This window comes from Melitaea cinxia, chromosome 27 (genome assembly GCF_905220565.1).
Source record: "Melitaea cinxia chromosome 27, ilMelCinx1.1, whole genome shotgun sequence".
In the NCBI taxonomy this organism is placed as follows: domain Eukaryota; kingdom Metazoa; phylum Arthropoda; class Insecta; order Lepidoptera; family Nymphalidae; genus Melitaea; species Melitaea cinxia.
This window is the reverse complement of record NC_059420.1, coordinates 440,030-457,591: the sequence shown is the minus strand read 5'-3', so window position 1 is coordinate 457,591 and position 17,562 is coordinate 440,030. Positions and strand designations below refer to the sequence as shown.

At 43.6% G+C, this 17,562-nt stretch overlaps 1 protein-coding gene across 1 annotated transcript in view; it reads right to left on the bottom strand.

The window, feature by feature from the left end:
* Positions 1-536: 536 nt before the first annotated feature.
* Positions 537-17,562, bottom strand: part of LOC123666816 (spectrin beta chain, non-erythrocytic 5) — an 87,446-nt gene continuing 70,420 nt past the window's right edge. The window contains exons 64-80 of the mRNA XM_045600842.1: positions 17,105-17,253; positions 16,699-16,880; positions 16,149-16,310; positions 15,694-15,842; positions 14,544-14,730; positions 12,398-12,533; positions 11,000-11,195; positions 10,147-10,226; positions 9,365-9,470; positions 8,859-9,025; positions 7,797-8,035; positions 7,088-7,275; positions 6,324-6,393; positions 5,612-5,700; positions 4,936-5,286; positions 2,494-2,584; positions 537-970 (exon numbers count right to left, since the gene is read on the bottom strand). Of these exons, the coding sequence (XP_045456798.1) occupies positions 859-970; positions 2,494-2,584; positions 4,936-5,286; positions 5,612-5,700; positions 6,324-6,393; positions 7,088-7,275; positions 7,797-8,035; positions 8,859-9,025; positions 9,365-9,470; positions 10,147-10,226; positions 11,000-11,195; positions 12,398-12,533; positions 14,544-14,730; positions 15,694-15,842; positions 16,149-16,310; positions 16,699-16,880; positions 17,105-17,253 (2,654 nt within the window). The 3' untranslated portion in view covers positions 537-858. The remainder of the gene's footprint in view (positions 971-2,493; positions 2,585-4,935; positions 5,287-5,611; positions 5,701-6,323; positions 6,394-7,087; positions 7,276-7,796; positions 8,036-8,858; positions 9,026-9,364; positions 9,471-10,146; positions 10,227-10,999; positions 11,196-12,397; positions 12,534-14,543; positions 14,731-15,693; positions 15,843-16,148; positions 16,311-16,698; positions 16,881-17,104; positions 17,254-17,562) is intronic.

Genomic DNA, 17,562 nt, shown 5'->3' with positions numbered 1-17,562 from the left:
CAATGATTTTGGCTTAAAATCTGGATTATATTTTAACGATTAAACACATCTTAAGCTACGTTTTATGGGGATTACAAAACAGGAGAATAGTTTTTTAACTTCGCCCATATAGACATTTTAGTTCCTTTTTTCGTCACTAACGGCTTTGATGTTTTTTTTTTTCAAGTTCGTAATATTTTACTTAAGCTATCTGAGTGTTCAATTTATAACCGACTTCACAAAAAAAGGGTCTGTAATTATTCTGATTTTTTTGTATGTATTTAAATATTAGGGGTGAAATCATTAGGAGGTTATAATACGGGATGAAAATAGATTTAAAATTAATTTCAACGAAAACAGCTAACAATATAACCAATTATATATATGTTGGTATCTTGTTAATATGTCAAAACAATTTACATAACACCAAAACACATTCTCCTGACTCCTAATCCCCTACTATTCCCCTATTATTGTCAATTTCAAAATACTGGCAGATATTCCTAATAAAATACAATCGAAATGCGATTGGAATGTTTGTAAATCAAAACACAAAGTTTAGATCTGCCATTTATTACGCCAATTTGTGACTTAAAAACAAAAAAAAAAGTTAAAAAAATTACAATATTTCAGAATAAGACTGGTCATAAATATTCAAATGGACAATTTCGAAGGCACTTTACTTATATACTAAAAAAAAACTTTCAAAATATCTACAAATCAAAGGCACGAAACGACAAGGTGTATAAATATTTTTTTTTAATTATAAATTACATTAAAACATAACTGGCGACACTAATGTGTTGCCATTACAAAAAAAAGAATAATTATTCTTTATTAAAAAAATTGGTCCATGATTATACAATTATGAACGTATGTTTACATGTGACTCTGCGGTCTCTTCTTCCTGCTGAAAAGTCCTCCGAAGACTCCCTTTTTATCTTTCTTCTCCTTCGTACCCCCCACTGAGAGTTCTGACTCTCCCGACGATCTGTAGAAGAAATTAAAATTAACAATGACGCATTAGTTCAGCGGTGTCAGCGCTGGCTGTTGCGGGTTTGATACCGTTTAAGAGAAAAATCTTTTGTTGTAACTTGTACATCTATGCTGACGCTAGACCATTTCCTTTGCCCTAAGGTTGCCTGGAAGAGATCGCTTTTTAGCGATAAGGCCGCCCTTTGTACCTAATGAATATATTGTCAATATTTTTTTTTTCTTTCTTTGATATGTATTATTTCTGTTTTTGGTGTACAATATTCTCTTTATAGACCATTCAGTCCAATTTAGAAGAAAGCCCAGTGGTCACAGGATATGACTGTTACGCTACGTCACTGGTTCAATCCTTGCTTTTGACAAATATTTGTTTAGATATCCGAGCATAGGAGTTAATACCGCTGAGAGTCATTGAGTTTTAAGTGAATATTGATTTATTTCACAACATATTCGAGTAACAAGTAACAAAAAAGGAATAATAAATAAATATAAATATCTACACAATACACACACGGTCGTCTGTTCCTAAAGTAAGCAACCTAATGCTTGTGTTATAGGTAACAGCCAACTGGTATAGCTACATTTTTTTTTCGATAAACATACTTATAAATAATACATATATAAATATATAAATAAATATATATATTACACCCAGACTCGGGGTGGGAATCGAACCCACAACCCTCGGAGCAGAAAATAGGGTCACTACAAACTGCGCCAACGGGCTAGTCAAACAAACAAATCAAATAGGAACAATCAGTTCCTAAGTGTAATTTGAAAGTAATTACTATTATGATCTCTACTTCTCCTAGCTAGGTAGCCGCTATCTGTATTAAGGAGAAACGATTTTCCTCCCGAGAATTCTACAATTTTTTTTTTTCATTACTTTGCCATGAGTTGTTCAGAATTCAAAGTTACATTATATATTATATTTAGTAAATAAGGAAGTTAATTAAACAAATAGAACTTAGACGGTAAAAGGAGTAATGCCTACTGGTGGCTGTTAAGTTTGAGAATCTAATATATAAAATTCTCGTGTCATGGTGTTAAACATTGAACTCCTCCGAAACTCGACCGATTTTAATAAAATTTTGTGGGCATATCGGGTAGGTCTGAGAATCGGCCAACATCTATTTTTCATACCCCTAAGTTATAAGGGGGGGGGGGGATTAAGCGGGTTAATAACATACATGGCAAAGAAAAGTTTGCGGGGTCAGCTAGTCTATTTATATATTTGTATTAAAAATTTTGATGAAAACTAATAGCGCATTATAAATTCATATATGTATAACAATCGTAAAAAAAATCATTATCAAAAAAAAAACGGGTGTGCTTTAGACCACACGACTGAAGTAAAACTTCTATAGCTCCATCTAACTTATATCTCCCTCTCAACTTCCGTTCGCCTCGCCCGATCACACTTTTCGTAACGCTCTCGTCACGCATTATCTTACTCCCCAAATCAAGCGCGCGTAAAGAAGTTTTACTTCAGAAACAATCTTGTTTATTCAATTATCTCACCGTGAGGCAGGCCTCTGGTCCAGAGCGGGGGACCCTCCACTCCCGGCCACGGAGGCGGGTCTCGTGTTGTTGCCGCTGCCGCCGCCATACGCTGCGGTCAACAGGCCTTATTAGTGCATGTTAGATATACGTGTTGTACCATCACCCATGCTCAGTTTGGACAATGCGTTCTATATAATTACTATTAAACGGCTAGACCGACTTTTTTTTAAATTTTGTGTGCATATCGGTTAGGTCTGATAATCGATCAAAATCTATTTTTCATAGCCCTAAGTTATAGGGGGGATTAAGAGGGTTAATAACATATATGGCAAAACAACGTTACGGGATCAGTAGTACGTGATATGAAATTAGCCTTAATTATTTTTTAGATTTTAACATAATTTGTTTTGAAGTCTAATTACAAATATAATAATATATATTGTATTTCCATTTAAAAATAGGAAGAGGTCCTCAATTCGTACCTTATAACTTGTATACTAATATTACTGAGTGTACCGATTTTGATGACATCTTTTTTAAATGAAAGCATGTTATTGCGATGTCCCATTTAAAATTTTATCGATATCTAACAAGCGCTTGAGACATGGAGAATGAAATATGCAATGTTTTATTAAAAAACATATCTTCAGATTTAGATATGCGATATTTAAAACTGGCAGACAAATCAATTTAATTATATATACATATTTATATAGAACGCACGATCCAATACAAACAAAAACACCACACATAAGCCTCGACAAACTACAAAGAAAGCTTTCAACTTAAAAGCTCACCTACAAAAAAAAATATCTAAAAAATATTAATCTAGAATAAAATTAAAACAACACACTACAGTACAATAAATATATAGCTATATATAACATATATATATATGATATACATTGAGGGCATGTTCCACCGGTTGTGGATAGTTTATCCAGCAAATAAGTTACGAATAGACTCTAACATCAGGAGGTAGGAGGCCTAGGGTAGGAAACTAAAGTTTAGATTTAAATAATTATAGCGGAATGCAATGATGAAAAAGAATAATATGTCAAACTTTTATCTGTCTGATAACGTTATCCGTCAAATAGTGTTATCCACAACCGATGGGACAGGCTTACTTCTAACATCGTCAGAGACCACAAACATAGTAACCAACCATAACAAGCTGTAGAAAGACGCCGCGCCATACTTATAACACATAGCTATAGTTATGTAATATAAAAGCCAGATGATCAAAATCATTCAATATAATCAGCTACTAAAATCCCATCCCACTGCTGGGCATAGGCCTATTTCTCCATGTAGGAGATGGATTGGAGCCACCGTCTACTTCACTGCGGGTTCGTGGAAATATTCCCTACTATGAGTAACGATCGCTATTAGGTATTTATGATAACAATATTACTAATATTACGCTAAAACGTGTAAAGGTATGTTTTTTGTCGTCACGCAATAAATTACTTAACTGATTTTGATAAAATTCAGTACAAAGGTAGCTGGAAATCTAGAGTAACATACAAGATGGTCTTTACCTCGATTCTCTGTACAGAAATGTGTACAAATTACGTATTAGTAGCTGATTATATAATTCACACAAAGCGAAGCTACAGATAAAGAAAAACGCCACCGGTATCAAAAACACAGCCAAGCTTAATTAATAAAATAAAAAAATAAACTAAAGATTCTGCAAAATAAAAGTATTAAAACTACAGATAAAATATATTTAAAAAAATTGTCTTACATTAGAACAGATAATAAAAACTAGTTTTTTATCTATGGAAGAAAATTACATACAAAAGATAACAAATATATATAAAATTAGGTTATCATATAAAACATACATTGTACTTTGTGTAACACGTAGAGAATATGACTCGATCCTGAGCAGCGTGTGGTTAAAAAAAATATTAACATACAGATTAAAAATATCAAACAAGAAATGTCAAAAAAAAATGGCGCAAAGAAATATGACATTCGATGACAATTTGAAAAACAATATATAGGTTACTCCCAAAAATAATAATGTTAATAGTTAATCAAAAAAAAAAATAATTGACACTCGTTTTAAAATATCAGACATATTTCCGGGAATAACTTTTGCAAGTACTACGGAACTATGCATAAAAAGATTAATTAATTAATAAAATTATAAAAATATAGAATAGAGAATACAGTACATAAGCGTGGAAAGATAAGAGCCTTGTTATTATACAATAAATATCTCAACGAAAACCGAACCAACTAACTACTGCAGATGAATTTATTATAAATGTGGAACTTAGGAATGTTGAACTGAACAATAGAAATTGCATGCGTTTCTGCACGCGAGTGTGTGCGTGTGCTTGCTTGTAGATGCGTGTGCGGTGTATGTGCTTGTGATTGTCTCTGTGTGTGTTTGTTTGTGTGTGTGTGCAATATCCCCGCACCAACCATCAGAGCACTACAACTGACCGAGTTCGCTCGCGGAGTAGAACTGCGACGAGTCCGAAGCCTGCCAGTTATTGTTCTGCCGCTCGTAGTTCCAGCCCGAGCTTCTGGCTGGCTCCTTTTCAGTGTAACTCCGAGCCATCCTCTGCTGATAGCTGTTCACCAGTGCCGTCACCGACTTGTCGCTCTTGTCGTAATTGGACCTCTCTGAAGAGCTTCTGTCTGACCGGTCATATCTATCGGGCAGGTTGGCATTCCTGTCGCCCATCCTTTCGGGTATGTTCGGCCCGCGCTCGGGTAACATCGGCGCGCGTTCGGGGATCGTGGGCGGGCGGTCAGGGGGCCCTGAGGTGGGGAGTGGGGGGACTCCTTCCGCTGCTTTTGGGTGTAAAGGTTTGTTAAGTAACGCGGACTAAAGGTGCTGAATCTTATCTTATTTAGATATCTTTAGGTGATTAAAAATCTTTGTAGATGCGATAGCTGTATTTAGATTATCAAAAAAGAATCAGCCACTTTAGCCAAACGGCGGACGACACAATTGCGACAACACATTCGCTCGACATCACAACACAGCACCAAAGACAAAATTAACAGAAAAAATCCAAAATCAACAAAACATTTTCGTCTAAATCCTCGAAATTGGGTAATCTTGGCCAAAATTTCCTGAAAACTCGAGAATAATACGAGATATGATACTCACTCTCTCTTTGTGACTTGATAAAATCCATGTTGACGTCCCGTCCGTTGGAGAACCTCGAGCGGCCCCAACTTTGAGTTGCTTCGGAATTTCTGTGAAAAACGTATAGACATATAAATATTACGAATCCAAAACACTCACAACGCGAACTTTAAAGGTAGTTTAACAGAAGGCAAATTAACAGTTTTCCCGATCAAGTTACTGGTCAACGAAACAACACTGTTGTTGAGGAAGTAAAGCCGGGCTGCCTCAATAGGCGTTATAACGTTTAGCAGAAGGCAAATTAACAGTTTTCCCGATCAAGTTACTGGTCAACGAAACAACACTGTTGTTGAGGAAGTAAAGCCGGGCTGCCTCAATAGGCGTTATAACGTTTAGCAGAAGGCAAATTAACAGTTTTCCCGATCAAGTTACTGGTCAACGAAACAACACTGTTGTTGAGGAAGTAAAGCCGGGCTGCCTCAATAGGCGTTATAACGTTTAGCAGAAGGCAAATTAACTGTTTTCCCGATCAAGTTACTGGTCAGCGAAACAAGACTCTTGTTGAGGAACCGAAAGCTTTTCCATGATTTTTTTATATCTAATGTTTGTTAGATGACTTTTCTCAAATTCGCCAGTGGTACTTTCTTGAATCCAGAACACCATATATGCAAATGAAATTATTCTGTCGTTACTTTCGTTAAATAAACCACTTGATAAGTAACAGAGAGTGTACCTCAGTATAACTTCATCTTCCACCGCCGGAGGTGGCTGTCGGGGTGGCAGCGATGGTAGGACTGACGACTCTGTGAACAAAATAGGCCATTCTAAACATTTTTCAATATCATATCAAAAATTGACCGCTCCAGCGGGATTCGAACCCGCGTCTCCGACTGACCGTGTCGGCGCTCTAGCCAATTAAGCTATGGAACGATGTACCCGCCAGAGCGAAACTTTTGACATGATGATTTTTATTTTCGGTTTAAGCGAACCGTGGCGCCGTCTATAGTGAGTTCTTTACAGAGACCCGTAACTATTCAAAGTTTCATATTACAATGAAAATCTTTGACAGGAGACGACACCGTGCTATTTTTAATATGTACGATTTTATTTTTGTGTTACTCACTATAGACGGCGCCACGTTTCGCTTAAACCGAAAATAAAAATCATCATGTCAAAAATTTCGATCTAGCGGGTACATCGTTCCATAGCTTAATTGGCTAGAGCGCCGACACGGTCAGTCGGAGACGCGGGTTCGAATCCCGCTGGAGCGGTCCATTTTTGATATGATATTGAAAAATGTTTAGAATTCCTAATGTGTGGGTAACACAAAAATAAAATCGTAGATATTAAAAATAGGCCATTTTATCAAGGAACTAAAAAACGACTGATAGAGCATTGATTGCTGACATACTTTAGATGTTTGGTGACAAACACACATGCAGAAAAATTGCATGTATTAAGTTAATTAAATACTACAACCCCCCCTTACCCACTTACCAATTTTCCTCTCCGTGGTTTTATCCTCCTGCTTGTCTGCCGGCGCGTCTGCCGGTTTGTCAGTCTGTCTGTCAGGCGTGGCGGAGGCTCGCTGGCTGTTCCGGTGCTCCTGGAGTATCTCAGCCTGCGTGCGAGGCCGACGCTGAGGCTCTGGTGACGAGGCCGCTGATGATGATGATGACGCGTTCCTGGGGAAGCGGAGGTTAATTATCTATGAGCTTTTATTTACATTTAAAGCGGCAGTTTGTGGAAGCGCCGAAATTATTTATAATTTTGTGTAAGCTATCGCATTAGATAATGCAGATGTAAAATAATTATATATTTTTTTTGTCATGAAGTTAATAATCTGTAACGTCGACTATTGTAGTATATATAAATGTATTTTTGTCACCGTAATAATACATTTCATCATTACAGCCTATACAGTCCACTGCTGGACATACGCCTCCACAAGTTTACGCCAAAAATAACGTGAACTCATGTGTTTTGCCCATAGTCACCACGCTGGGCAGGCGGGTTGGTGACAGCAGTACTGGCTTTGTCGCACCGAAGACGCTATACATTATAATACATTTCTACCATAATAAATTGATAGTAACAAATGTTTGAGACTGTTACTTTTTCACACACTCAAAGTCTTTTGCAAGTAAATGTAATTGAAGATTTTCTTAACATGCTGTATATAACTAAGCTAAAGGGCGGCACTCACTGCTGCAGCCGCCTGCGGACGGCGGCGGTGGGCGAGTCGGCGGTGGGCGGGTCCGTGGGCGGCGCGTAGGGCGTGAGCTGCAGCTGGGGCGGCAGCTGCGCGTGGAAGGCGACCTTGGCGACCCAGTCGCGCATGAGCTCGCGCCCGCCCGCCGCGAACAGGTACTCGGCGCCGTCCGCGCACGCCAGCCGGAACACGTGCGCGCGCTTGGTGTAGTCGCCGGCCGCGGAGCAGCGCGCCTGGGGGGGGGGGGGGAGAACACCTCCTTATCAGCCGTGTATTTACAATTTATAAAAACTTAGCAGTATAAAGGAGTACAATAAACAAAATAATAGGAAACACAAAAATGGTAACGAGAAAGAAAAGGCCAACTAGGTTTCTGCCTCAGCATTGTTTGTGATAGCAAGAATTTGTTTCTAAAAAGGCTATTTTTATGGCACAACCTGTATAACAGTGACTAGAAGATGCAGTTGGGTGTAAGTTAAGGAGGGGGAGGGGGAGGCGTGCGAGTAACATTACTTGTAGGATCATGAAGCTTGGAGAGAAGAACGATTGTAGAAAATAGTGTCCTGGAAATATCGACGAAATAGCGTAGCGCTGCGATCGCTGTTGTGTCAATAAAAGCGCGGGCTGTTGTGCGCTAATTTGACTCTCTTACTTCAACTAACTTCATCTACTTGTACTCATAAGCACATGGCATAAACAACTAACTTTACAGACTATTTACAGACGGTAGCGCGACTGATGGCTGAAAAATGAACTATTCATTCTATAATTATGTACAAATTTTTAGGGACAGGCGGGCTAGTGCTTTAGTACGTAGCGATCGTTCTCCTTCTCACCAAGCTCCATGTGTAGGATAAAAGCTGTTGACATGTAGCAAAATAGAACATTCCAATACACGTGTGCTGCCATCTATCGATTGAATGCGTGAACTAGTTAGGGGCTGTCATAATTTTCTTGTATTTGAAAATGTAACGATAATGTCTGGTAACAAGGCACGAGACATTCGAGAGCCCGCGCTTGGGTCCCTTGTACAAGTGAAACAGCGCGGCGACTCACGTTCATGATGGCGACGGGCGGCGCGGCCGCCTTGCTGCTGGCGAAGTCCAGCTCGTCGCGGAAGAAGCACAGCAGCTGTCCGCACAGCACGGTGTAGTAGGCGCGCCACGAGCGCACCGTGGCGCGCTTGCCGCCGCAGCCCGCCTCCTGCTTGCGCTCCAGGTACCCTGGGGGGGGGGGGGATTTAGTAAAATGGCGTTTTAAAGGTGTGTTTTTATATCTCTATGGTCGTAAACAAGCTTGATGATCCACCTGATGATAAGCCGGAAGCTGTGGACGCCTAAAGCACCCTGTATATGTTTTTTTTTTTCGTTTTTATATATAACTCGGTCGGCAAACAAGCGTACGGCTCATCTGATGGCAAGCGATCACCATAGCTTAGACTATAGACGTCTGCAACACCAGAAGCATCGAGGAGGGACTGTCTATGTGTCAGTATGATTTGTTACGAATTTTAATCAAAAGACGATGGGTTGGTAATAGAGACGACAGAACAAGTCCGTTACCCTCGATCTCCACGGGCGGCAGGTCGTCGGGTCGCTTGTGTCTGCGGAAGCTCTGGGTTCGGCGTCGGGTCGTGAACGATGGCGTGCGCTTCGGTGTCTTTACCACCTACACAAACAAAAAGTATTCATAATAAATAAAGTAAAGAGAAAGTCACTTTTCATACGTGCTTTGACCAAAACGTGGACAGTATTGAACTGATGTGTTTGGACGGTTACAGCAATCTAATGATTTTGCGTTTATGGTTATGCTGGCTGTTGCAGGTTCGATCCTCGTACATGGCATACATTTGTATTGGCCATACAGATGTTTTTTTTTTTTGTTTTAAATATATAGACTAGCGCTTGACTGCGATCTCACTTGGTGGCAAGTGAAGATGCAGCCTAAGGTGGTGCGCGCTTGCCTAGAAGATGCCTATTCACTCTTGATTCAAAGATACCCAAGTTATAGTTCGTTGGAAAAACGGAAGCGTATTAGGAACGAGGAAGCAAATCGTTTTGTGCGAGGTCGTGGGATTTCAACCACATAGCGGTGTAGATTCATGCGATGCCTTGCGGTTCGGTGGTAGAAAGGTGATGGTGGAACCAAATTGTATAGTTCTAGTGTTTGTTGTTATCTGGACGTTTGTGTTTGTGCTTTTGTTTCCGGAGGCCTTTTGTTCTTTAATTCTGTATATGAATGAATATTATAAAAATTGCAAAAATCAAATTTATTGATATTACAAATAAACTTGATACTTTCGAAATAGTTTCGGAGACAACACATAACAATACAAATGACTCACACTCATGCTCTCCGCTCTCTTCACGTTGGGGTCCGGTTTGGGCAGTCTCTCGAACTGCGGAGCCGGACTGAGGGTCTCCTCTGAAGACGCCACCATGTTGATGCTCCCCACGGTACCGCCGCTGAGCTGACGTTCCACCTGAGGGTTGGGAGGTACATTCATATTTTGTACTAAAACTGTTACTGTAGAAGCACTCACTTATAAGAAAGTGCTGTTAAGTCTTTGCATAACTTTTTTAACTGAGGGCACAGCTAAAGATATCCTGCTCAAAATATGGAGCAGCCCGACTGGGGAAGTACCTCGACCTTACAGAAGACCACAGCTAAATAATACTGTTTTCAAGCAGTGTTGTGTTCCTGTGGTGAGTAAGGTGACCAGAGCTCCTGGGGGGATTGGGGATTGGGTCGACAACAAATTGCGATGCTTCTGGTGTCGCAGGCGTCTATAAGCTACGGTAATCGCTTACCATCAGGTGAGCCGTACGCTTGTTTACCGACCTAGTTATATATATATCTAATATATAAAATTCTCGTCTCACAGTGTTTGTAGTTAAACTCCTCCGAAACGGCTTGACCGATTCTCATGAAATTTTGTGTGCATATCGGGTAGGTCTGAGAATCGAACAACATCTATTTTTCACACCCCTAAGTTATAAGGGGGTGGGGGGGGGATTAAGGGGCTTTATAACATATATAGCAAAACAACGTTTGCGGGGTCAGCTAGTATGTATATATTATAAATGACCTAGCTACATCCAAGAGAAAGCTGCTAAAATTGCTTGACTCCTTTATAGCTGTCTATAATTAGTACTGATGCTGTGGGTAGTCGATTTAAGTAAACAGCCAGTCAGTGCTCACCAGCGGCGGGCGCGTCTCCGGGCGCTCCCGCAGCCCCCCCTCCCGCAGCCCCCCCTCCCGCCTCCTCTCCTCCGTGATCCGCTCCATCTCCCGGCGCTTGACCTGCTGCAGGCGCTCCGCCTCCTGCCTCTCTGCGTGCCTCTTGCGCGCCTCTTCCTCCGAGCTCTGCTGCTCTTTGAACGCTTTCTCGATCTGGAAGTACAATATCAATTATAAATAAACGCCTGACATTGACCGGTCCTCACTAGGATTTAGGATAGGACCCCAAACTAAATTTCACTACAAAATTACAACCGTAAAAAGTAGTACATAAATAAATAAATATCTATACAATACACACACGGTCGTCTGTTCCTAAAGTAAGCAACTTAATGCTTGTGTTATAGGTAACAGCCGACTGGTATATAGCTACATTTTTTTTTTTTCGATAAACATACTTATAAATAGTACATATATAAATAAATATTTATATTACACCCAGACTCGGGGTGGGAATCGAACCCACAACCCTCGGAGCGGAAAGCTGGATCACTACAAAGTGCGCCAACGTCGCGCTAGTCAAGTCAAAAAAGTAATATTAGTCGAAGGTCCTGTTACGCCAGTTATGGATAACGCTATTTGACGGATGATAGTGTCCGACAGTAATCCGTCCGATTCATTATTCTTTTTTTCCATCGAATTCCATTATATTTATGAGATATTTCTAATCGCATATATTAGATTTAAAGTTGCAGTTTATCGATTGAGGAGAAAAAAGTCCTTCTTCTTTTTCTTTACTGTTAATGGCTTTCAATAGTGCCAAATGAGCACAGATGATTTTGCCAATGTCACGTAGAAGAGAAACAGGTCCTACTGGACTATTCTACGTCCCGCTGTCAAAGTCTATTTGTATCGTCATCTATTAAATAGCGTTATCCACAACTTATGATACAGGCTCGTATTAATATTATAATAATATATGTTATTGGACATTTAAACAAAGAACAAAATTAACAATACAAGAAATTAAAGTCACAGATTGTACAACCAGAGCATCTTTTTGCAAAATAATAATCTCATCCAGATAACTTGATAATGAAAGTAATATTGCTTTGCAAATGTGAATAATAAAGCGTTTTCGGTGCGACAAAGCCAGCCCTGCGGTCACCAACCCGCCTGCCCAGCGTGGTGACTATGGGCAAAGCACATGAGTTCACGCATTTTTGGCGCGAACTTGTGGAGGCCTATGTCCAGCAGTGGACTGCAATAGGCTGAAATGATGATGAATGATGATGAATAATTTTATAAAGAGCTTCACATGCAAATTTTATGATCAATTATTAATTGAATGTAGTGAGTTTAAAATTAAGTCTTTTGCATTAAGCTATTCTTCTAAATATCTCAAAGATCCTCACCAGCGTGATCCTCTTGAGGGCCTGGAACTTCTCCTTCTGGGCGTCGATCGTCTCTTCCAGGTCGCGATGTCTGTTGATGAGCTCCTCCGTCTGCGCCAAGCTCTCCCCTAGCTTGCCGTCGCGGACCAGGGGAATTCTGGGGGGGAAATTATTTAGATAGTTATTGACTGAGATGATTAAATATTTTGATCATCATTGTCATCATCATTGGCCTTAGTCCGTCTATTGCTGACAATTTAGACAGTGTCAGACAGACACTGTGTCGCCTAGAACGCTCTTCAGGAAAACGCAGAGTTGCCTAAGCTCTGCGCCACCCTCTCGACCTCACTGGCTAGGCCCACAGGAACGACGAGTCGATACGTGTGGAGCCAGTTGGGCTGCAGGAGTCTTTCGCAGTTTAGAGCTATGCCACGAATGCTTAACGGAGACTTTATTCCGGGTTTCTATTGAAGTTTTCCTTCTCCACGACCCTGATGATTTTGAGCCAGGTAAATCCCTCGGTCACCTTTTATATCCCCCTCGGGAAGAAAACAAGTTTATGCCATGAGCGGGGATCGAACCCTTTAAAGACAAATACAAGACAGACTTAGTATTATATCACTTGAGATTGGCCAAATAATGTCCAAATCAGCCCTTTGGTGTTGGGTACCGCGCGCGCGCCGCCCACACGGTGTCATCAGTCCAGAGGTGGCAGCGGCGCGGTACCTGGCGGAGATCCAGCGGTCGAGCGCGGCGGCGTCCCGCAGGAACAGCAGCGCGTCCAGGTGCAGCTCGTAGATGCGCGCGCGCGCCGCCCACACGGTGTCATCAGTCCAGAGGTGGCAGCGGCGCGGTACCTGGCGGAGATCCAGCGGTCGAGCGCGGCGGCGTCCCGCAGGAACAGCAGCGCGTCCAGGTGCAGCTCGTAGATGCGCGCGCGCGCCGCCCACACGGTGTCATCAGTCCAGAGGTGGCAGCGGCGCGGTACCTGGCGGAGATCCAGCGGTCGAGCGCGGCGGCGTCCCGCAGGAACAGCAGCGCGTCCAGGTGCAGCTCGTAGATGCGCGCGCGCGCCGCCCACACGGTGTCATCAGTCCAGAGGTGGCAGCGGCGCGGTACCTGGCGGAGATCCAGCGGTCGAGCGCGGCGGCGTCCCGCAGGAACAGCAGCGCGTCCAGGTGCAGCTCGTAGATGCGCGCGCGCGCCGCCCACACGGTGTCATCAGTCCAGAGGTGGCAGCGGCGCGGTACCTGGCGGAGATCCAGCGGTCGAGCGCGGCGGCGTCCCGCAGGAACAGCAGCGCGTCCAGGTGCAGCTCGTAGATGCGCGCGCGCGCCGCCCACACGGTGTCATCAGTCCAGAGGTGGCAGCGGCGCGGTACCTGGCGGAGATCCAGCGGTCGAGCGCGGCGGCGTCCCGCAGGAACAGCAGCGCGTCCAGGTGCAGCTCGTAGATGCGCGCGCGCGCCGCCCACACGGTGTCATCAGTCCAGAGGTGGCAGCGGCGCGGTACCTGGCGGAGATCCAGCGGTCGAGCGCGGCGGCGTCCCGCAGGAACAGCAGCGCGTCCAGGTGCAGCTCGTAGATGCGCGCGCGCGCCGCCCACACGGTGTCATCAGTCCAGAGGTGGCAGCGGCGCGGTACCTGGCGGAGATCCAGCGGTCGAGCGCGGCGGCGTCCCGCAGGAACAGCAGCGCGTCCAGGTGCAGCTCGTAGATGCGCGCGCGCGCCGCCCACACGGTGTCATCAGTCCAGAGGTGGCAGCGGCGCGGTACCTGGCGGAGATCCAGCGGTCGAGCGCGGCGGCGTCCCGCAGGAACAGCAGCGCGTCCAGGTGCAGCTCGTAGATGCGCGCGCGCGCCGCCCACACGGTGTCATCAGTCCAGAGGTGGCAGCGGCGCGGTACCTGGCGGAGATCCAGCGGTCGAGCGCGGCGGCGTCCCGCAGGAACAGCAGCGCGTCCAGGTGCAGCTCGTAGATGCGCGCGCGCGCCGCCCACACGGTGTCATCAGTCCAGAGGTGGCAGCGGCGCGGTACCTGGCGGAGATCCAGCGGTCGAGCGCGGCGGCGTCCCGCAGGAACAGCAGCGCGTCCAGGTGCAGCTCGTAGATGCGCGCGCGCGCCGCCCACACGGTGTCATCAGTCCAGAGGTGGCAGCGGCGCGGTACCTGGCGGAGATCCAGCGGTCGAGCGCGGCGGCGTCCCGCAGGAACAGCAGCGCGTCCAGGTGCAGCTCGTAGATGCGCGCGCGCGCCGCCCACACGCCGCCCAGCGCCTCGCGCCGCGCGCGCAGCGACGACACGCGCGCGCCCACCTCCGCCGACATGAAGTGGCCCTCGCGCACGAGCTTCTCGCCTGGGGGGGGGGGGTTCCATGAATCAAGCTTTAGTGCAGGATAGTGGCCTCTTACCATCATACGGATTGGGGGGAGTGATTTAGCTGCCAATAGTAACGATAGATATCTGATATCCTTGAAAATATAGAGAAATATGTTTAAGTCAATCTGTAACATTCTACAGCTGGGTATAAGCCTCTCTCTCTCCATGTAGGTGAAAGGTCGGAACTTAATCCAATAATAAACACGAGTGACGATCCTATTCGTCGTAACATAAGCACTGAAACTGATAGCTTTTCGTGCTCTCCGAGGCGCGGTGGGGAGACCCGCAAGAACATACACTACGTTGTTCCTAAGCTCATCAGGTTATTGCGTATTCTAGACACAAAACTAGGAAGACTTTTTTAGATTTTCTTTTCGGACGAATAGAGGACACAATATTATATCACTTTTTTTTTTAATCTTATAATATACACACACGGTCGTCTGTTTCTGAGGTAAAAAAATTAACGCTTGTGTTACAGGTAACAGCCAACTGGTATAGCTAAATATTTTTTTGATGATATATTTTCACAAAAATTTCAAAATACTTTTTTCCTCAAATTTTTTTGAAAATATAATTATAGCCTATGTCACCCGCGGATAGTGTAGCTTTTCCCAACAGTGAAAGAATTTTTCAAATCGGTTCAGTAATTTCGGAGCCTATTCAATGCAAGCAAACAAACAAATGTTTCCTCTTTATAATATTAGTATAGATAATACACCCAGACTCAGGCGGGAATCGAATCCACAACTTGCGAAGCAGAGAGCAAAGTCAAAAAAAAAAAAAAAAAAATTTCGGCTTTTTGATTAATTCATTCGAATATTTATGAAGTATACAATAGTTATGAAGAGGATAATACGAGAATAAAATAATGTATGCAAGTATTCAGAGCAAAAGCAAAGATTTGGATATCAGTCATCAGATCATGGTACCAGCTTACCATCCGAATAGAAGGTCTGGAAGCTCTCCTCCTTGGCGTCCATCTCCGCCGCGATGTCCTGGTGCCGCGCCACCAGCCCTTCAGCGCCGGCCACATCCGCGCTCAACTCTGGCGCCGTTACCTTCGCGAGGGTCTCGTTAGTCCAAGCCCTGCATTATTACCAGGTTAGTACTTACAATAATAGGCTTATAGATTTGGGATGTCAAACTTTTTCAACACATTTGTAATTTTTGTTTTGTTTGCCCATAATATAATAGATATGAACAAGTCACAACATGTCGAATTCCTGAAAATAAACAACTGTAATAAAAACTTTTCATCAGGTCTAGTAGAATACCAAAATCTATAAAACCTATTGATATTTAATCTGTGGCTATTGCCCAAGACCCCTGGCCGTTGCCAGCAGTTCCTAAGCCAGATCACCCCTCCCAAACCCTTAGCTACTGTCCACTCACATGAGCTCCTGGTACTTGTCGAAGTACGCCTGCAGTTGATCAGCGAGTTCGAGTTGGTGTTCATTGTGGGCAGCTCGTTCTTCTAACGCTGCTAAAGATTCGGTCACATCTTCTAACTTGGCGAGTACGTGCTCCTTCGCGTCTGGGAATGCTGCACCCAATCTGACGAAGCAAAAGATATAATTAAATTATATTCTTCATCTAATAACGGAATATATTAGACTATAGACCAGAGTCCCACTAATTTCCTCTTAAAGGCCTCATCAAAATTTCAAAAACAATTATTCTAGTCCAAAGTATTTCAGTCTTGTCAAAATATTTCTTCTGAAATATTAATAAGACAGTCATAACGCAAACTTACTTGACAATCATATACCAATTTCGATAAGGATTCCAGGCAAAAATCAGAGAGAATCGATCAAGTTACTAGCCCAACTTATTGGATTGAACTTGGGTAGAAGTGATGTCAGTTATCAGAAGAACAGTCAGTGACCAGCCTAACAGTCTGAAGTGTCAAGTGATGTTATTTGTCACTTTTCTGTATACTGACCGTTCAGCCTCCTGCGCCAGGGTCTCGTGCTGGTCCCGGATAGCACGCAGGTCGGCCCGCAGCGCCCGGAGCTGGTGAAGGGCACGCGGTAACTGTAGCGCCGCTTCCTTTTCCGCCACCCAGGCTAGAGTCTCCTCAGCAGAGCGGTCGAACTCGTGCACTTGTCGAGCACCAGCCAGCGCCTAGAAGGGGTGAGGGGGGGCAGGTTAGTATTATTCACTTAATGTTTGAGACGGTCCAGGGATAGGAGTACTTCTGGTAGAGAACAAGCGGTCGCAATCCACACATCGTAAGCGATGCTTCTGTGGTTGTAGGCATTTATAGGCTACGGTAATTGCTTAGCAGTAGTCTGACCATACGCTTATATACCACCAAGAAACGGTGGTATAATAATAAGTAAGCTCACCTCCTGTCTAGCAATCGCCAATTCCTTAAGGTCGTCCCAGAGACCCCTGATGTCCTCGATCCTCTGCTTAACCTTGTCCGCCTCTGGAGTGTTCTCCTCTAGAAGAGCGTTGCCAGCTTCGCACACTGCTTCGATGCGACCCTCGTTGGCTGTAAAATATATTACTCAATATTAATCAAGTTAGAAGAGGGAGAACAAGTCTGAACTTATCCAAGTACATGACAATAAGCAATTTGTATACTATATTTTATCGACGCGTTGGCGCAGCGGTCGCGAGTACCCATATAGAAATTTGTCGTGGTCTGGGCGTTTCTGCTTGTGTATTGTATTTTTCCGGACCCCCGACACAAGAGAAAATCCTACTGGGTGCTAAGATTTTAGGGTCGTTAGATAACATTTTTGCCAGATAATAGTAATGTACTTTTCTTGTCTTTGTTCATGACAAATTTTAGGTCATA